This window comes from Mustela nivalis, assembly GCF_964662115.1.
Source record: "Mustela nivalis genome assembly, chromosome: 13".
In the NCBI taxonomy this organism is placed as follows: Eukaryota; Metazoa; Chordata; class Mammalia; order Carnivora; family Mustelidae; genus Mustela; species Mustela nivalis.
Window position 1 is genome coordinate 3,871,908 of NC_139032.1, and position 14,888 is coordinate 3,886,795.

The window sequence follows — 14,888 nt, forward strand, 5'->3', positions numbered from 1 at the left end:
CTAATACACTCTCTATGATCCGGGTTTTCAACACGACAATTAGCTGCCAGCCAGCACTGCCCAGCAAGCACATCTATGACAGGCCTCGTGTTCCTAATAGCCACACTGAAAAAATACAACAGATGAAATAGGTTTTGATAATGTTTTATTTGACCCAACATATCAAAACACTATTATTTTAATATGTAACCAATATAAAAACTAGTAATTAGCTATTTTGTATTCCTTTATCCATATGAGGTCTAAAACTGGATGTGTGTTTTGTGTTTCGGACCCAGCTCAGATCGGACAAGCACAGGTCAAGAGCTCCAGAGCACAGTGCCTGCCAGTCACTGCACTGGACAGTGCAGAGCTGAGCTCCAGACACAGTTTGCGAGTAGTTAGGAACAGGTTCCTCTTGCCATTTCGGCCTAAGAAACTACTTCTGACCCCACAGTGTCCACAGTCACCACCCCACCCAGAGCTGTATCCCAACTACACACTGATGTGAGTGTCCAGACAAGGGGTGCAAGGAGCTGAAGCCAGTGGCGAAGCACCGAGCACGCGTCACTGCACGTTGCATGGCGTGGGCAGGAAGAAAAGCACTGGTGGGAGGCAGGAGAGGGGCATGCAGGGTTGGTGAGGGAGAGAAATGGTCCCAGAGCCCCTCTGGGGGTTGGGGGGTAGGGTCTGCGCTGGCCTGTGAGTCTTTACTGCTCCAGAAGAGGTTTCCCTCCAGCCCCAGGGGCTGAGCTGGAAAAACATTCCTGGGCAGGAGAGGAAGACTTGCCTATCCTGGAGTTACTGAAAATGTATCTGAAGGGCCCTGTGACGTGGATGGGATGGCCGGGCCTAACTCTGCAATCCCAAAATACAGGACATGTGACACAGCTACAAGTCACAGGCTCTAATTACAGCTAAATCAAAAGACATTATTTCAAAAGTAAATGTTAAGACTTTTTTCTCTCCTGTAAGGCTACACATACAAGAAGAGAAGCAAAGGGAATTTAAAATAAATGTATCTATGTATGTGGTTATTAGAACTTTCTTTAAAAACGTTTCCTACGGAACAGTCTGTGGAAAGTTTTTGTGCCAGGAGTTCTGCTACGACCTCAGAACCTTCTACGCCAGCTCATCCCCTCTCGTCAGGGGAGTAGCCCACCAAGAGCCACCGCCAGGCAGCCTGTCCCAGCACAGGAGGTGACACTGAGGCCAGGCACACATGGCCGCATGGACACTCGATGGCCCCACTGCCAGGCCGAGACCTGGGGGCAGACCGGGCTGGGAGTGGGCCTAGCAGAAAGAATGCAGTGTTGGGCCAGGACAGCAGAAGGGGACCAGGTGGGGCAGCGAAGCTCTAGGAGAAGGCATGGCATAATTACCACCCTGCGACTTGCTAGTCCTGCTGCTGTCACCGCCGGAGAAGGCTCCGCAGTGTCCCGCTGCCGTTGCCACTCGGAAGGCACGGTAAGCGCCTGTTGCTACAGTCTCCCCATAGGGGCCTCCAAAGCCACAGACTCCTGTGGGACCCGGGTGGAGAGAGACGGAGAAGCCATGAGGAGCGGGTTCGGAGGAAGCCACCGGTGGGCCTCTGGGCAGAGTGACCCTGTCTCCTTCAGCTGCTGCTTCCATACCATCAGCTTCCAGGGAGGGGTCTCCCAGCCCCTCTTGCCAGCAATGAACAACTCTGAAGTGTCAAGCATGGGGGCTCAGCCACTGGCCCAGGGGATGGTGGGGGCGGCCTTGGCGGAGAAGACTCCTCTGGCCCCCAGACTTGAGCCGACCAACTGGTAACACCTAGTCTCTCCGCAGCCTCTGTATTTCCCTCTCTCCCTTCCCCATAACGGCTTCAGGAGTGGAGTCTGCACCCTGTCTACCCTGAAAAGCTGATGCTGCATACATCATCGTAAGCCTGGTGACTAGTTACAAGGTCCCAGTGCAGCAAGATGTGGACCAGGGCTACACGGGGTGCCTGTGGCACGCGTGCCTGTCCCCTCACACTGCCAGTCCCTCCTGACAGTGCCTGCACACTCACCTGCAAAGCCCCGCCCTCGGCCCTGAGCTGGGGGGACGGGCCCGAAGTGCCGGGGGTACACGGAGGCAGGGTAGAAGGGCAGCGCCGTGGGTGGCGGGAAGGGAAGCGGGTGGCTCTGCCGGGAGAGGTTCAGCCCTTCCAGGATGCTCTGCCGCATCTTCTCCACCTTGGCAGCTTGCTCGGCCTGCAAGTCAAGTGCCAGCATGTGAAAACGTGGCTCACGAGGCTTGGCTCGAGTTGGAATGGACAGGACAAAGTGAGACACACCGACGGCCAGGATGTGTCTCCACACTTTCTCCCAAGTCACAGTCCTGGTCTGCAGAGCCACACTTGGTACAGAAGGCAAGCAAGGTGGAAAATGCAAACAATGAATAGATCCCCCTCACTCCCATGGCCTCAACCCCAGACAAACACCAACTTAAAAACTTAAACCCCAGCTTTGCTGGCTCATCTCCAGGTGAGAACCATTTCCTATAGGAGTTCTTAACTGAAAGTGCAGTTTTGGTCCTGAAAACCAGTGGTTGAGTCCAAACAGCAAAGACGATGCCCGCGGACCGAGCGCTTGGCCCAGCGTGTGCTGCACGTGTCACAGAAGGCGACAGCGACCCGCACAGATGCACACCACACTGCCTGTGTGCGCCAAAGCCACTGTGAGAAAACACCTATAACGTTCACCTGGAGTGTCTTTTGTTAATAAATATGAAAAGACATAAAACAACACGAATTCTTAATCCGAGAATCTGAAAACCCATGTATCCCATCAATCCGTCTTTAGATGGAGCCTGACTTGGGAGCCACAGCAGCTTGGGGAGAACATGTAGTTAGAAGCCTGAAGCAAATGGAGGCTCTTTCATGCCTCGGGACAAGATCACCTGACGGCTGACTTCACCAGGATTTCCAACAAGCATGGTCCCTCCACATTCAGGAGCTGCACGTTTGTGGAGTCACCTATTGCTGAAATGTGTCCTGTAACCCCATGTAGGTGCTCATGGCATTCTCGCGGCGCTCCGCAGACCCGTGCAGAGCTGGGTGAGGTAGGAGTTGCCGCCGAGGCTCTGCTGTCCTGTTTCAGACTTTACACTGTACACAAGTGTGCTGTTCACCATCTACTTAGTGCCACGTTTTCATGCTTCTGTGGGTGATTCTGCTGTTGGAAATGGGCCTGAGCATCGTGTCGGGTGCTGGCTCATGTCCCTAAGTGCCAGGCTGTGGGATGCGCCTTGTGGAGATAGCTAGTGTGCCATGTGCACGTTCAGGCTGTTACCGTGCTGCTGCTGGCCGTGAGGACAATGTGAGTAAGTGAATAATGTGTGTCCATCGAGATGTCGTGCCAGAAACACACCAAACAAGGCAGGGTACTGGGCTGCTGAGAAAGGTGTGGCCAGACGCCGGGAGGAACCAGCCCCATATGTCCCCCAGGGGCCAGCTTCAGTGTGCGGTGACTTAGCGCTCGGGTGGGTACAGCTCGGCGCCCGCAGCCAGCATGGACACTTGTACACACGTGCGGCCAGGCCCAGGCTCACTAGCCAGCACACGTTCCTGCATCCCGCTCTGAGGTGGCCAGCTGCTCCTCCCTGCCCCCTGCTGCTCCTGTACTGACCTGACCATCACAGAGGTCGATGAGTGGGGTCTTTTCCCGGCTTGCTTTGAGGAGTTTGGACTGGAAGAGCTTCCCGTCAAAATACATCCAAGGGCAGCAGTGCTCCCAGGGCACCGGCTGGCCACACGCGTCGTTCGCAAACAGGGCCATGTCCACACCACTCATGAAGAGAGCTGACAGCTGAATGCCTCGGGGGTCGAGGTTCTCGATCTTAAAATGGAAAAGAGTGATTTCCATGGAGTAAGAGCACCACAGTACCTGCTTCTCACAACATCTGACTACAGCTCTCCACAGTGAATGTGGACACCCCTCCATCAAATGCCCCCTAAGCACACCTGTTACTACCTCATAGTGAACCTAGCGCTGGGCTATTTGAACACAGATGTTTTATGTTCCTTAACAGATTAACATTTAAGAAACTGCCTATTTCAACGTGGAATCTGTAGAGCGTTGTACAAGCGCAGAGACACCACGTTGCAGCTCACATGACCCAGTAACAGATTACTGGGAGTCTCCTTAGTGCTCAGGAAGGCCACAACTCACGCATGAAAACAGATTCTACAAGCTGGTAACGGAGGAACAGAAAGATCATAACAAGGAGCAATTCTATAAGATTCTGCATTTTCCAAGTCGTTATATTAAAAAGCACTCCTTATAATTTCATTCTAAAACCTATACTTCATGTTTACATCATGTTATACGTTAATGTTTTAGATAGCAACTCATTAATGAGACTGTCGAATGTTTCAGGAGAAATGGATAGCTTATAAATGGAGAACACAACAACAAAAACACTGTGTCTGGGCCATGCAGACTATCTCTCCTGGCTCCCCCCACTGGTGCTGCCGCCCTCCTATACCCATGCACAGCCCTCTCTGCTTGCACCTGGTGCGCTGGGCAAGGAACACTGACAGATACAGTCAACTCTTGATTGTCTGTCTATGAAGGACCTGGTTTGTGGATTATCCGGAACCGAGATCTCACTGCCTGGTTTCTGTCTTCCCGCCCTACGCGTGTACTTTTGAAGGTGATGGTGTCCCAAGAATGCAGTCTTCACGGGGCACCCACCTTAGCAATGCCTAAAGGGGCAGGTGCCCTGGCTTTGCATGAAAAAGGAAAAAGGTCATTCCCATGCCAGATACCGATGAATGTATGAGCATCTGCTATTTTGCGCTCGGTGCTAACATCCCACAATCAGCTAACACTGTTTTCCAAACTCTGTTTTTTGGATTTTTCCAAACCTGGAAAAGCCTGTCCCCAGCTCGCAGCCCAGCCCTGCCAGCCCATGCCTTGGGCGTCGCTTCTCTGAGCCTTCAGCCTCACTGAGACGGACACTGTGCTAGGCTGAGTGCAGGATGGGACCAGGGAACATTTCCTTATGAGAAGAAAACAGGGAAACAGAGGGGGAAAATGGAGAAAGAATTCACTTGAAGTGAAAAGTCCCTTCTTCTCAGAGAGTCTCACATGCCTTCTCCTAGAAAGCTGACCCTGAGAACATGGCTTCGCCAGGGGTGGCATGGAGGCTGCTCCATCACCCAGTGCCATCCTGCAGCCTGGCAGCGCCTTCTGGGGAGGCTGCTGCCAGCACCTGGTTTCCCACGCCAGCCTCACATGGAAGATGGAGCCCCCGCGCGTGGGTGGGCAGACGTGGAGCGCTCTCCCAGGGAGCTGTCGGGAGGCGTAGGGAAGTCGGCCTCACCCACACACACATCCACCTGCTCTAAATGGACTCAACATCAGTGAAGGAACCATTTGTATGGGTTTCAAAAATGATTATTGAGTCATATAGTTTTACTAATCACAACTACCATAATTTCACAGAAAAAAATCCCAAAATAAAAGCTGTTCAAATAACGTAAATAAAATCTCAACTGGGTGTGTGGATCTTGCCTCACCCAAACAATTTCTAAACTACCTCACAGAGTGTTTTCTATTTCTTTCCCTATATGCTAGTTACACAAATAACGCCAGGCAGCACCCTCAGGGACCGCAACACCCATGTACTGCGTGCTGCTGCTTGCACTTTCACATGCATTACCTCGTTTGCATCTCGACCACGGTGTGACACTCACGCTGCTCCTAGCACTCCACTTTATAGAGGGGGACACACAGTCACAGAGCGCTCAGGGTCTTAACACCGGTCACCAGCAGCACCGGAGTCTGAGCCCCTGTTCGCGGCTGTGGCTGTGATACTTGCATCCCAGCCTCGCTCTCTGGCCCAGAAAGAGAAAATCATCCACAGTATCCAAAGTCCCTCCATTAGAGAAAGTGACACAGTTCTCTGACTTCCTAGGAACTACAGATAGGGAATTCACTCTCTGTCCAATTAGTTCAAGAGTCAAATGCCGGCGAGGCTGCCTGCCCAGCATCTCTCCTCTGGGCCGCTGACCCCTCCTCTGACTGACCACGCTCACCTGCACACACCCTGATGCTTTCAGGAGCCACAGGGCCCTGATAGGGTCTTAGAGGTCCTCCTCCTCCATCTTCTATATTGTGCACTGAATAGGTGAAACTGTTACAAGAATTTAAAGCAATTATGGGGACGTCAAGAGCAGGGGAGAGAGGAACTGGACAAGTATTGAGCCTATACAAACGTCCTTCTCCTGACCCTTTCCTCCAGACATATGGTTGGTGCTGATTAACCTTCACCACGACCTTCAAGCAGGTAGCCTAGGAGAAGCACCTAAAAAATACAGCAGGGAAAACAAGGGCCATGGATCCCTGTCATTTCTGCGGTGAGCCGCGCCCGACACGCAGCTGGTCATGCTCACGGCGGACAGACGGAGCGCACACAGACAAGATGCACTCTTCCAAGTCATTCTGAATTAACGCTTTCAACATCTTTCCCCACCACACCTCCCATCAGAAAACCCAACGAGAGGCCCAAGTCAGAATTGGGTCTTGCTCTTTTCTCCTCCTCTTTATTCTAAAAAGCACAGAATGGACAAAAATGAGAGAAGAAAAACAGGGTCTGGGCAATCCACAAACTGGACAAAGGCCCCTAAGACAACCACCAAAATCAAGAGTTGACTATATCCCAAGCAGTGAAATGGCATTTCATGGAAAGGCATCATCCTTGCTTTTGATAGATATAAAAAATTTAACGTTAAATGAAAAAGCAGTTTAAAATTTACTTTTCTGTCACTGCATTTTGGGACTCTCAGCTCTGCCTAGGGATTTCTGTAGCATTTAAATAATGACTATTCCTACCAGTTCTCAATCTGATAGCTGAGAGAATCCTCAATCTTAAAAATAAAAATAAAAATAAAATAAAAACCTACCTAGCCCCCTGTGAATGCTGTTTCCCCCTTCTAGCTCTCCAGAATCTGGGCTGCTTGTGAATGAACTACCAGAGGTGCAGGCCATCCTCGAAGGGAAGGCGAACCTCCAGACCAGCAAGAGCCAAAGGGACAGTGGCGGGCCTCAAGTCACTGCACATAAAATCGGTCTTTCTAAACACAGCTCTCAAAACACCTGGCTTCAGAGGAAGGATCGGGAGAAAACCATGAAAGCACTAAGATCTCAAAAGAACCAAAATGAAAGCTTAGAGTGTGGCTGTCTTTCAAAAGTTACACCTTGTGTGTTGATCCAAAATGAAAAGGATATGGGAGAGAAGATGAACTTTGAGGAAAAGCAACTTGATGGTGAGTAAGGCTTGGTGGGCATACCTGATACCTGGCGGTCTGATTTTCAGAACTGGGATGTCAATACTGATGTAATAATCTAAATAAGAGAAACAGGAAGTAGAGGTAGAGGGATGGCAGCACACGCTAGTCAAAGTATTCACAACACCCCTGAGCACAGGCTGGGGACGAAGACAGAGCTGATGGCACCACCAGCCGGGGGCACGGGAGCGAGAGCCTGCGCTGAGGGCCAGCCTTTCGGGGACACCCAGCCAAATACTCTAGAACGAAAACTTAAATTCGAAAACATTACAAATGAAAATAATTTCTGTCTAACAAACAGAAAAGCTTGATCTGCAAAGTAAAGAATATAATTTGGGGTGGGTTCTAAGTTTTGTTGTCTCATTTAGCTTGTGCTGAAGTCATCAGAAGCTTAGGGCGGCCACATGTGACCTGGGCTCCACATGGTCGAGGGCTACTCAACACCAAATTACTGAATTTAACCCAATAATTCAGGGGAACCAGACATTGATTGGGCCCCAATTGTGGAATACTGAAAATCTATACAGTGAGCCTCAAACACCCCTCCAGGGAAAGAATGCCTTCATAAAGAATGGCAAAAAGATCTAAAAGTGAAGGCAATTTGTCAAAAGAGATTATCAGATTACAAATCAAATATTTAAAAAACAAAAAACAAAAAAAAAAAACCAAAACAAAAAACTATGTCAAAGGAAAAACAAACCCTGTACATTAAAAATAAAGGCAGATCCACTGATTAAGCTAACTCTGGAAAGTCTTAAACTTTCTAAAGTTTAGCCCAGACATTACAGAAAGCAAGTACAGCTGTGCAAACACAGCGACTAACCCAAGTGCACTGAAAAGATAAGCACCCCGAAAAATCAGGGGACCACTTGGAGAAAATTAACATTGCCAAAACAATAAAGAACAAAAGGAGTTACTGGAAGGAAAAATTAAAAGGAATACGATGTTAAACGCTAAGTAAAAGGGGTGCAGGGATGATGGTGTAACACTGTTCTTCAAGTGGCTTTTAAAGGGGTTTACAATTGAGGAGGGCCAAGACTACTTTTTAGAGAAAATGAATGCTGTTATTAGGAACAACAGAACGAAATGAGAAAAGAATCCTGGCCAGATGTGAGACAATCCTGAAGACCAAGCCCTCCCCGGGGTTCAGGGTCCCCACCTAAAACAAGCAAGTTCACTTCCTGATGTGAAAATAAGAGTAAACACCCCCTGGTGACGAGGGAAAACCTCTATTGGACAGAAGTAGACTTGACCATTTCCATCACCGGGAAGGATACTGCCTTTGCCCTGAAGGCTCCCAAGTCTGCGGCTCGGTTTTCTAGTCTAGCGCTCTGAGCGGCTTTGCCCGGTGAGGTCAGCCCTCATCACAGAACTCCAAAGCAACACTTCCCAACACAAGGAATGACTCTTGTCCATTACCTTAAGCTCCTGCAGCTGGTCAGGCTCATAGAGTTTGGGGGACAGCGCCTGAGCCAGGAAGGCGTCCAGCTCCTGGCGACGCAGGATCCGTGCTCCAGGCCACTGCACCATATACCTACAGGTGGACAGAGAGGGTCTGGTGTCAGGATGGAGCAGTCACTGGTCACACGCACAATCTGGTGCCCAGGTTCTAAGGACTCTCAGATGACACGCACTGTGCGGGGTACCACCGAGAGTTCTCCCCCAGCGCCCATGTGCGCTGCAGGACACCAGCTACAAACGCGCGTAAGGCACCTGGGCTTGACACAAGGTTTGCTTTCAGAGTGATTAAAATAGCACAGCACATCTGCACGTGCTGCAAAGCCACTGCTCGGGGATTTCTGACGCGGCTTCTCTTCGGTATTCAAACCCTGAAAATACATTTCAAGCACCAATTTACACGATTTCTTTATTTCAATTCAAGACCAGACACCTGGGAGGCAGACTCTAGGTACAAATAAAAAAGACACGGCTCCCAGTGAGGAGCGAGTGTATGTGAGACACGTGCACAGAAGAGGCTTGGGCCCTGAGGAAGGGACACCTGTGGGCACCAGAGGAAGGGACAGGCAGGGGCCCAAGGGACCGGAACTGATGTCATGGCCTCCACCACCAGAGCCCACAACCCTTGGACACCCTGGCCTCTGGGGGGCAGCCCTAGAGTGAGCAGCTGGGGTGAAACTGACATTCAAATCTGAAACATCCATCCGTGCAGTCTGCCCGGGATCCACCAGCATCCACGGTCTTCCTCCGTACTTGCCTCGCCACATGCCCTGCCTGTGACAACCCCAGGTCACCGAGCCAAGGCATCGCTGCCATGGCCCCAGCCCAAGTCTCCCCGAGAGCCTAATGGCCCCAGCCCTGCACCTGGCAAACCTGAAGGATGACTCAGTCAAGTTGCTGCTGGTCGCTAAAAATAACCTGGGCTGACAGACCCCTCTGTGACCTCTGATGGGCAGTTAAAACACAGCCGCAAGAGCCATGGCATGCACAAAGCCCCTACCAGGCCTGTCTGCCGAGGAAGTTCTCCCCAAGCTAAAAATCTAGGTCAACAGAAGCAGGAGCAAGTTGGTGTGGAGCCCTGTGTCAGTAATAATCAATGCCCATCCACGGGAATGTGCATGTACAGGCAAAGCAGGAGGTTCTGTCCAGTACATCAGGAGAAGTATTTTCAATGAAAACCTCAAGAGAACACCGTAAGTTCTCGGCAGGTGCCAGGCACCAGTCTACATGGCACATCCCATCTCCCAGCTTCATGGCCCCTGCAACCCCAATCCAGGGGCCATCCTGCCCCACCTCAGAGACGGGGACCCGCAGCAGAGCTTCCACGTTCTCAGGAACAGGACGTGGTGCAAGGAGGAAGTACGGGTAATGTCCAGGCAAATGAGTGGTAGACGCTGCATCTGTGGGAACTCAGGTTAGTGGGGCGTCTTTAACAGACACGTAAGTATCATTTCATGGAACTGTTGATGGCCACAGTGACAAAGACAGCACCCATACAGCTGTAGGGACAGCAGTCTGAGTCAGGGCTTGATGTGAGACACAGCAAGTGTGAACAAGGCCCCCAGTCCAACAACAGTGGCTGTGGGAAACACTGGGGTCTGTGTATGGCCTCTTCCTGCAAATCGGGCTGCACCTGGATGGTGACGAAACACGCAGAACACGAGAGCTGCTGTCTCGAACACATGCACGTGGACAGCACTGGCTCAGGATGTGTTTGGTGCTGTGCAGCCTCCCAGTGTCACCCCGCATGCCCACAAGACATGAATGCTTCCCCTGGCACGCCCTCCCATGTTCCTTTTAAAATGATGAATGAGAAAAAAACGCCATCCGGGGGGCAGGCTGGTTTTGTTGGCAGCAAAGACTCCTAGGAGTCAGTTTAGCTGAACAACAGTGTTTTTGGTTAGAATACCCGTATCTCTCCGTTTGGCTTTCTAGTCCCCCTTACACAAAACCACCATTCACCTCGTTCTGGATGCACAAGGGTGCAACGCATGAGTGGAAACCACACGACACAGGCCATCCCCACAGCATCGTGGTCAAAAGTGAAGGTGACGGGCAGTGGCCTGGTCTGCCCCCCTACCTGCCACACTGCTCCACCCATGCAGACAGTGGGAGGCTATCTGCAAGGCCAGCCAGGGGCAGGTCCCAGTGCAACCCGCCCTGGGAAGGCTGTGCTCCCCAGGGTGTGGACACAGGTACCACCAACTGCCTGTGTCTTGCTCCAGGGCTTAAGCGCTCCATTCCCTTATCTACCTACTGATCTGAGTCCCACCAGGACTGAACCCAGCCCGGGGCTCAGAACATGAGCTCTCAGGGATGAGGGCCGTCTGCCTCAGCTGTAGACTGGGAAGGCTGCCTACTGCCCTATTCTGGACACCCGTTCCACCCCAACACTGAACCTCGGCTCAGGTCTGCATCCCACCTCCACCCTACCCTGCTTGCAAGGATGGTTCTAGAGCTCTGGCTGCAATCCTCCCACTCACCGCTGCTGTCAGTGTTGACTGCCCTGGAAGGGACACAGGCATCAAGACCACAACCACCACCACACTGTTGGAGCACCTGCCCAGAGACAGGTACAGACCTCACTGCAGAGAGACACTGGTACCCACGGACCGAGAAACAGTCCACTCGGGAGCAGACAAGCAGCAGCCAGGGTCTGGGAGCCTGTTTGTTCGGACAGCTTCCTGGAGCTGCCGCCCCATTACTTCATGTGCTGGCTACAAGATGGACTATCTGCAGACAAGCCAGTGTTCGCTCCGCATCAACCCAGAGGAAGCCTGGAAGCTTCGAGGACTGGGAGAGACTTGGCAGCTGAATGCCAGCATGAGCTGAGGTCCCCTGTGGCTGATGCAGGACATCCCTGGGACAACTGGCAAAATCTCAGAAAAACATATACAAGAGCTGTACTAAGAGGAGTTTTCTGATTTTGACAATGTCTTTGTTTTTAGAAATACACACCCAAGGGCTCAGGGATAGAGGCCCACAACTTCCACTCAAGGGCCAAGACACATGGACAGAACAAGAAAAAACTGCTGCAATAAAACGAGCATGTCGGGAGTCTGGGTGAAGGACCGCCAGAGTCCTCGAACTCCTCTCACAATCTGTTCAAGTCTGAAGTTATGCAAAACAAACAAAATCCAAAAAGTAAAGACAAAGAAAAAAGAAAACTAACGAAAGGGAAACCCCGTGGCTGACCACCAGCCCGGCCCCGCACCCGGCCCCACACACAGCCACCACAGCCAGGGGTCAGCAGCCGCACTGCCGTGGCCTTGGCAGTGAGCTGGCCTCACGCCTACCAGCTCCTGCCCACTGCCCTACATCCCTGCCCACGGCAAACTAACCCTCTCTCCTTGGATTTGCAGACCATTGGCCTTGAGAGTGAAGGACCAGACTCCCTGGAGATAAGGCCTGACCACATGTGAAAACACCTGCCACAGAGGCCAGCAAGTCCGTAAGGGTCCCATGGACACAGAGCCAACCGCCTGGGCACCGCGTCCCCCACTCGCAGCCCCCTCCCCATTTCCCGCACCTCCCCCTCCAACACCCTACTGCTAGGCCTGGACAGGGATGGTGGCCTTCCAGACATTAGTCGACCCTCTTCCCCAGTTGCCGGCTTCCTGAATAAAGCAACCTCTCACTTCCCACCCTCACCTGTCTTTCGAGTGTTGATTTTCAAGAGGTGAGCTGCCAAACCTGAGGTCGGAACTGATTCTCTCCGGCAAGTCATCCGCTGGACACCATAGGGCCTCACTGCCTCCCCTCCCGGGACCTAAGGCCGACCCCAGGGCCTCAGAGGCACGCATCAACCCTGACCCCTCCTCCTGGCCCCTCCAGGCACCACCGCCAGCAAAATGAGAGGCCTCTGACTCAGCCTCCCCCCACGACCTGAGGTCATGCCATGGAGCCAAAGGGGGCTGTGCAGTGTGCCTATCACCTACCTGTCCCCAAGCCTAAAATGCAGAAGGCAGAACAGACTCTCTTAGTGGGAGTGGACCAGCCTGTTTACTGGTGTCCTGGCCCCCACGCCCCCAGGCACTTGCCCTGTGAACGCAGTCCCTCACCTCTCCCTGACTGTCTCCTCAGGACCTGAAACTGGGAGAGGCTCTCTGCACCAGGAACCTCAGGTGTTTGCCCATCGCCACAGCCAACCATCTGCCTCTCACCAGAGTGCAAGAGCCTCTCATGACAGTCACATTTAATAATCTTCCCAAGTTCTAAAATGAGTATATTTTCTATAAACAACCACAAAAAAAATCAACCATAAAGACTGTCTTAAAAACGGGGACCAGGACAATCCTGAAATCTGGAAGACTTTACAAAGGCCTAAGAGTGACGGCCAAGGAGAGGCCACGGGGACAAGGACAGAGACTAGGTGAGGAGGGCGGCCTCAGGTGCAGCAGGCGGCAAGAGAGTCTCTCTGCAGGATGGCGGACAGTCCGCTGTCCGCTGGGGTAAAAGGCCACACACCGATTTAAACTTGGAAGAGAGAAACATAATCAACTAAATTTATTCTTGCTAATTTGATCTCAGAACATCCAAAATCATCACTAATAAAAAGAGGTCCATAAATGAATTTTCCAGTCACGGAAAAAAAGAGATTTGAAACAAAGATCTAGTCTCTCGCACAAAGCAATCCTCGGTACGCCTGTGTCAGCCAACCTCAGTCTGGTGAAGCAGAGGCTTCTACAAAAGTCACTGGCCTTAAAGCCTACGACGAATGTAAGAAATCTCGGGAACTGGACACTTGACTGAAGCTCTGTCCCGTGCTCAGCCCAGGGGGAGAAATAGGGGAGTCGGGGGCCAGGCAGGAGTGCTGGGCCCGCAGGCTGAGAGGCCGCCATGCGGTGTGGGAGGGCCTGGGAGACCTGACCGTCTGTACCCAGAGGAAGCAGGGCTGCCTGGAGAAAGAGAAGAAGGTGCTCCCCGGATGATGGAGACCCGTCAGAACACACAGCCCAGCCTCACACAGCCCAGCAGGGGACAACGCAGCACCAGACTTAGCAATGGCAGGAGTAGCCTGGGGGCCACTGAAGAAGGCAGAAGCTGGGAGTCCACAGAGGTCTGAGGAAGGGTGGAGTGTTCACACAAACAGCCTCCCATGAAACACAGGCCCCACCGCAGAGGCCCGCCTCATGGCTGGGGCGCAGGCACACAGCCCGCAAGAGACCACAGCAACAGAGGGGCAGCTGGACCTCCCAGCGATTGGCAGAAAAACCAACAGGACTTTGCCTCCAAACACAAAGAGAGGGTCTTAAATGGATTCTGAAGTTAAGACAGAAATAAGGCATGATGTTGACTGATTCTGGTGATTACATTGTGCTTCTATCAGCAAATGTCCCTGTTTGTTCGAAAACCACACTCCAATGTGTGGGTTAAAAAAGGCTCTATTTTGCCCACCCCCCATCACCTCCCACTCTGCAACCACCAGTTTCTACTCTGTACTGGGGAGTCTGTGTGTGTGGTGAGCACTGGAAATGCACATGACTATTGTATCAATATGCTGTACAACTGAAACGAATATAATGCATATTATATAATTCAATTTTTTAAAAAATTAAAACTCTGGGGGTGCCTGGGTGGCTCAGTGGGTTGAGCCTCTGCCTTCGGCTCAGGTCATGATCTCAGGGCCCTAGGATCAAGCCCCATGTCGGGCTCTCTGTTTGGCAGGGAGCCTCCTTCCCTCTCTCTGCCTGCTTGTGATCTCTCTGTCAAATAAATAAAATCTTTAAAAAAAATTAAACTCTTGGGGCGCCTGGGGGCTCAGTGGGTTAAAGCTTCTGTCTTCAGCTCAGGTCATGATTCTGGGGTCCTGGGATCAAGCCCCGCATCGGGCTCTCTGCTCAGCAGGGGGCCTGCTTCCTCCTCTCTCTCTGCCTGCCTCTGCCTACTTGTGATCTCTGTCAAATAAAAAATAAAAAATCTTTAAGAAAAAAAAATTAAACTCTTGGGGCGCCTGGGTGGCTCAGTGGGTTAAGCCGCTGCCTTCGGCTCAGGTCATGATCTCAGGGTCCTGGGATCGAGTCCCACATCGGGCTCTCTGCTCAGCAGGGGGCCTGCTTCCCTTCCTCTCTCTGTGATCTCTTCCCTTCCTCTCTCCTACTGTGATCTCTGTCAAATAAATAAATAAAATCTTAAAAAAAAAAAAAAAATT

General features: G+C 51.7%; 1 protein-coding gene across 6 annotated transcripts in view; it reads right to left on the minus strand.

The window, feature by feature from the left end:
* The window catches only part of FAM120A (family with sequence similarity 120 member A), a 96,693-nt gene that overhangs the window by 10,164 nt on the left and 71,641 nt on the right, over positions 1-14,888 (minus strand). For 2 of the 6 annotated variants that reach the window (XM_082694245.1, XM_082694248.1), the window contains 4 exons: positions 8,699-8,813; positions 3,615-3,824; positions 2,015-2,198; positions 1,365-1,499 (listed from right to left, as the gene is read on the minus strand). In XM_082694245.1, the coding sequence (XP_082550371.1) occupies positions 1,365-1,499; positions 2,015-2,198; positions 3,615-3,824; positions 8,699-8,813 (644 nt within the window). Of the gene's footprint in view, positions 1-1,361; positions 1,500-2,014; positions 2,199-3,614; positions 3,825-8,698; positions 8,814-14,888 lie in introns of all 6 variants that reach the window. The other 4 variants (XM_082694244.1, XM_082694247.1, XM_082694246.1 and 1 more) reach the window with 2 other exon arrangements.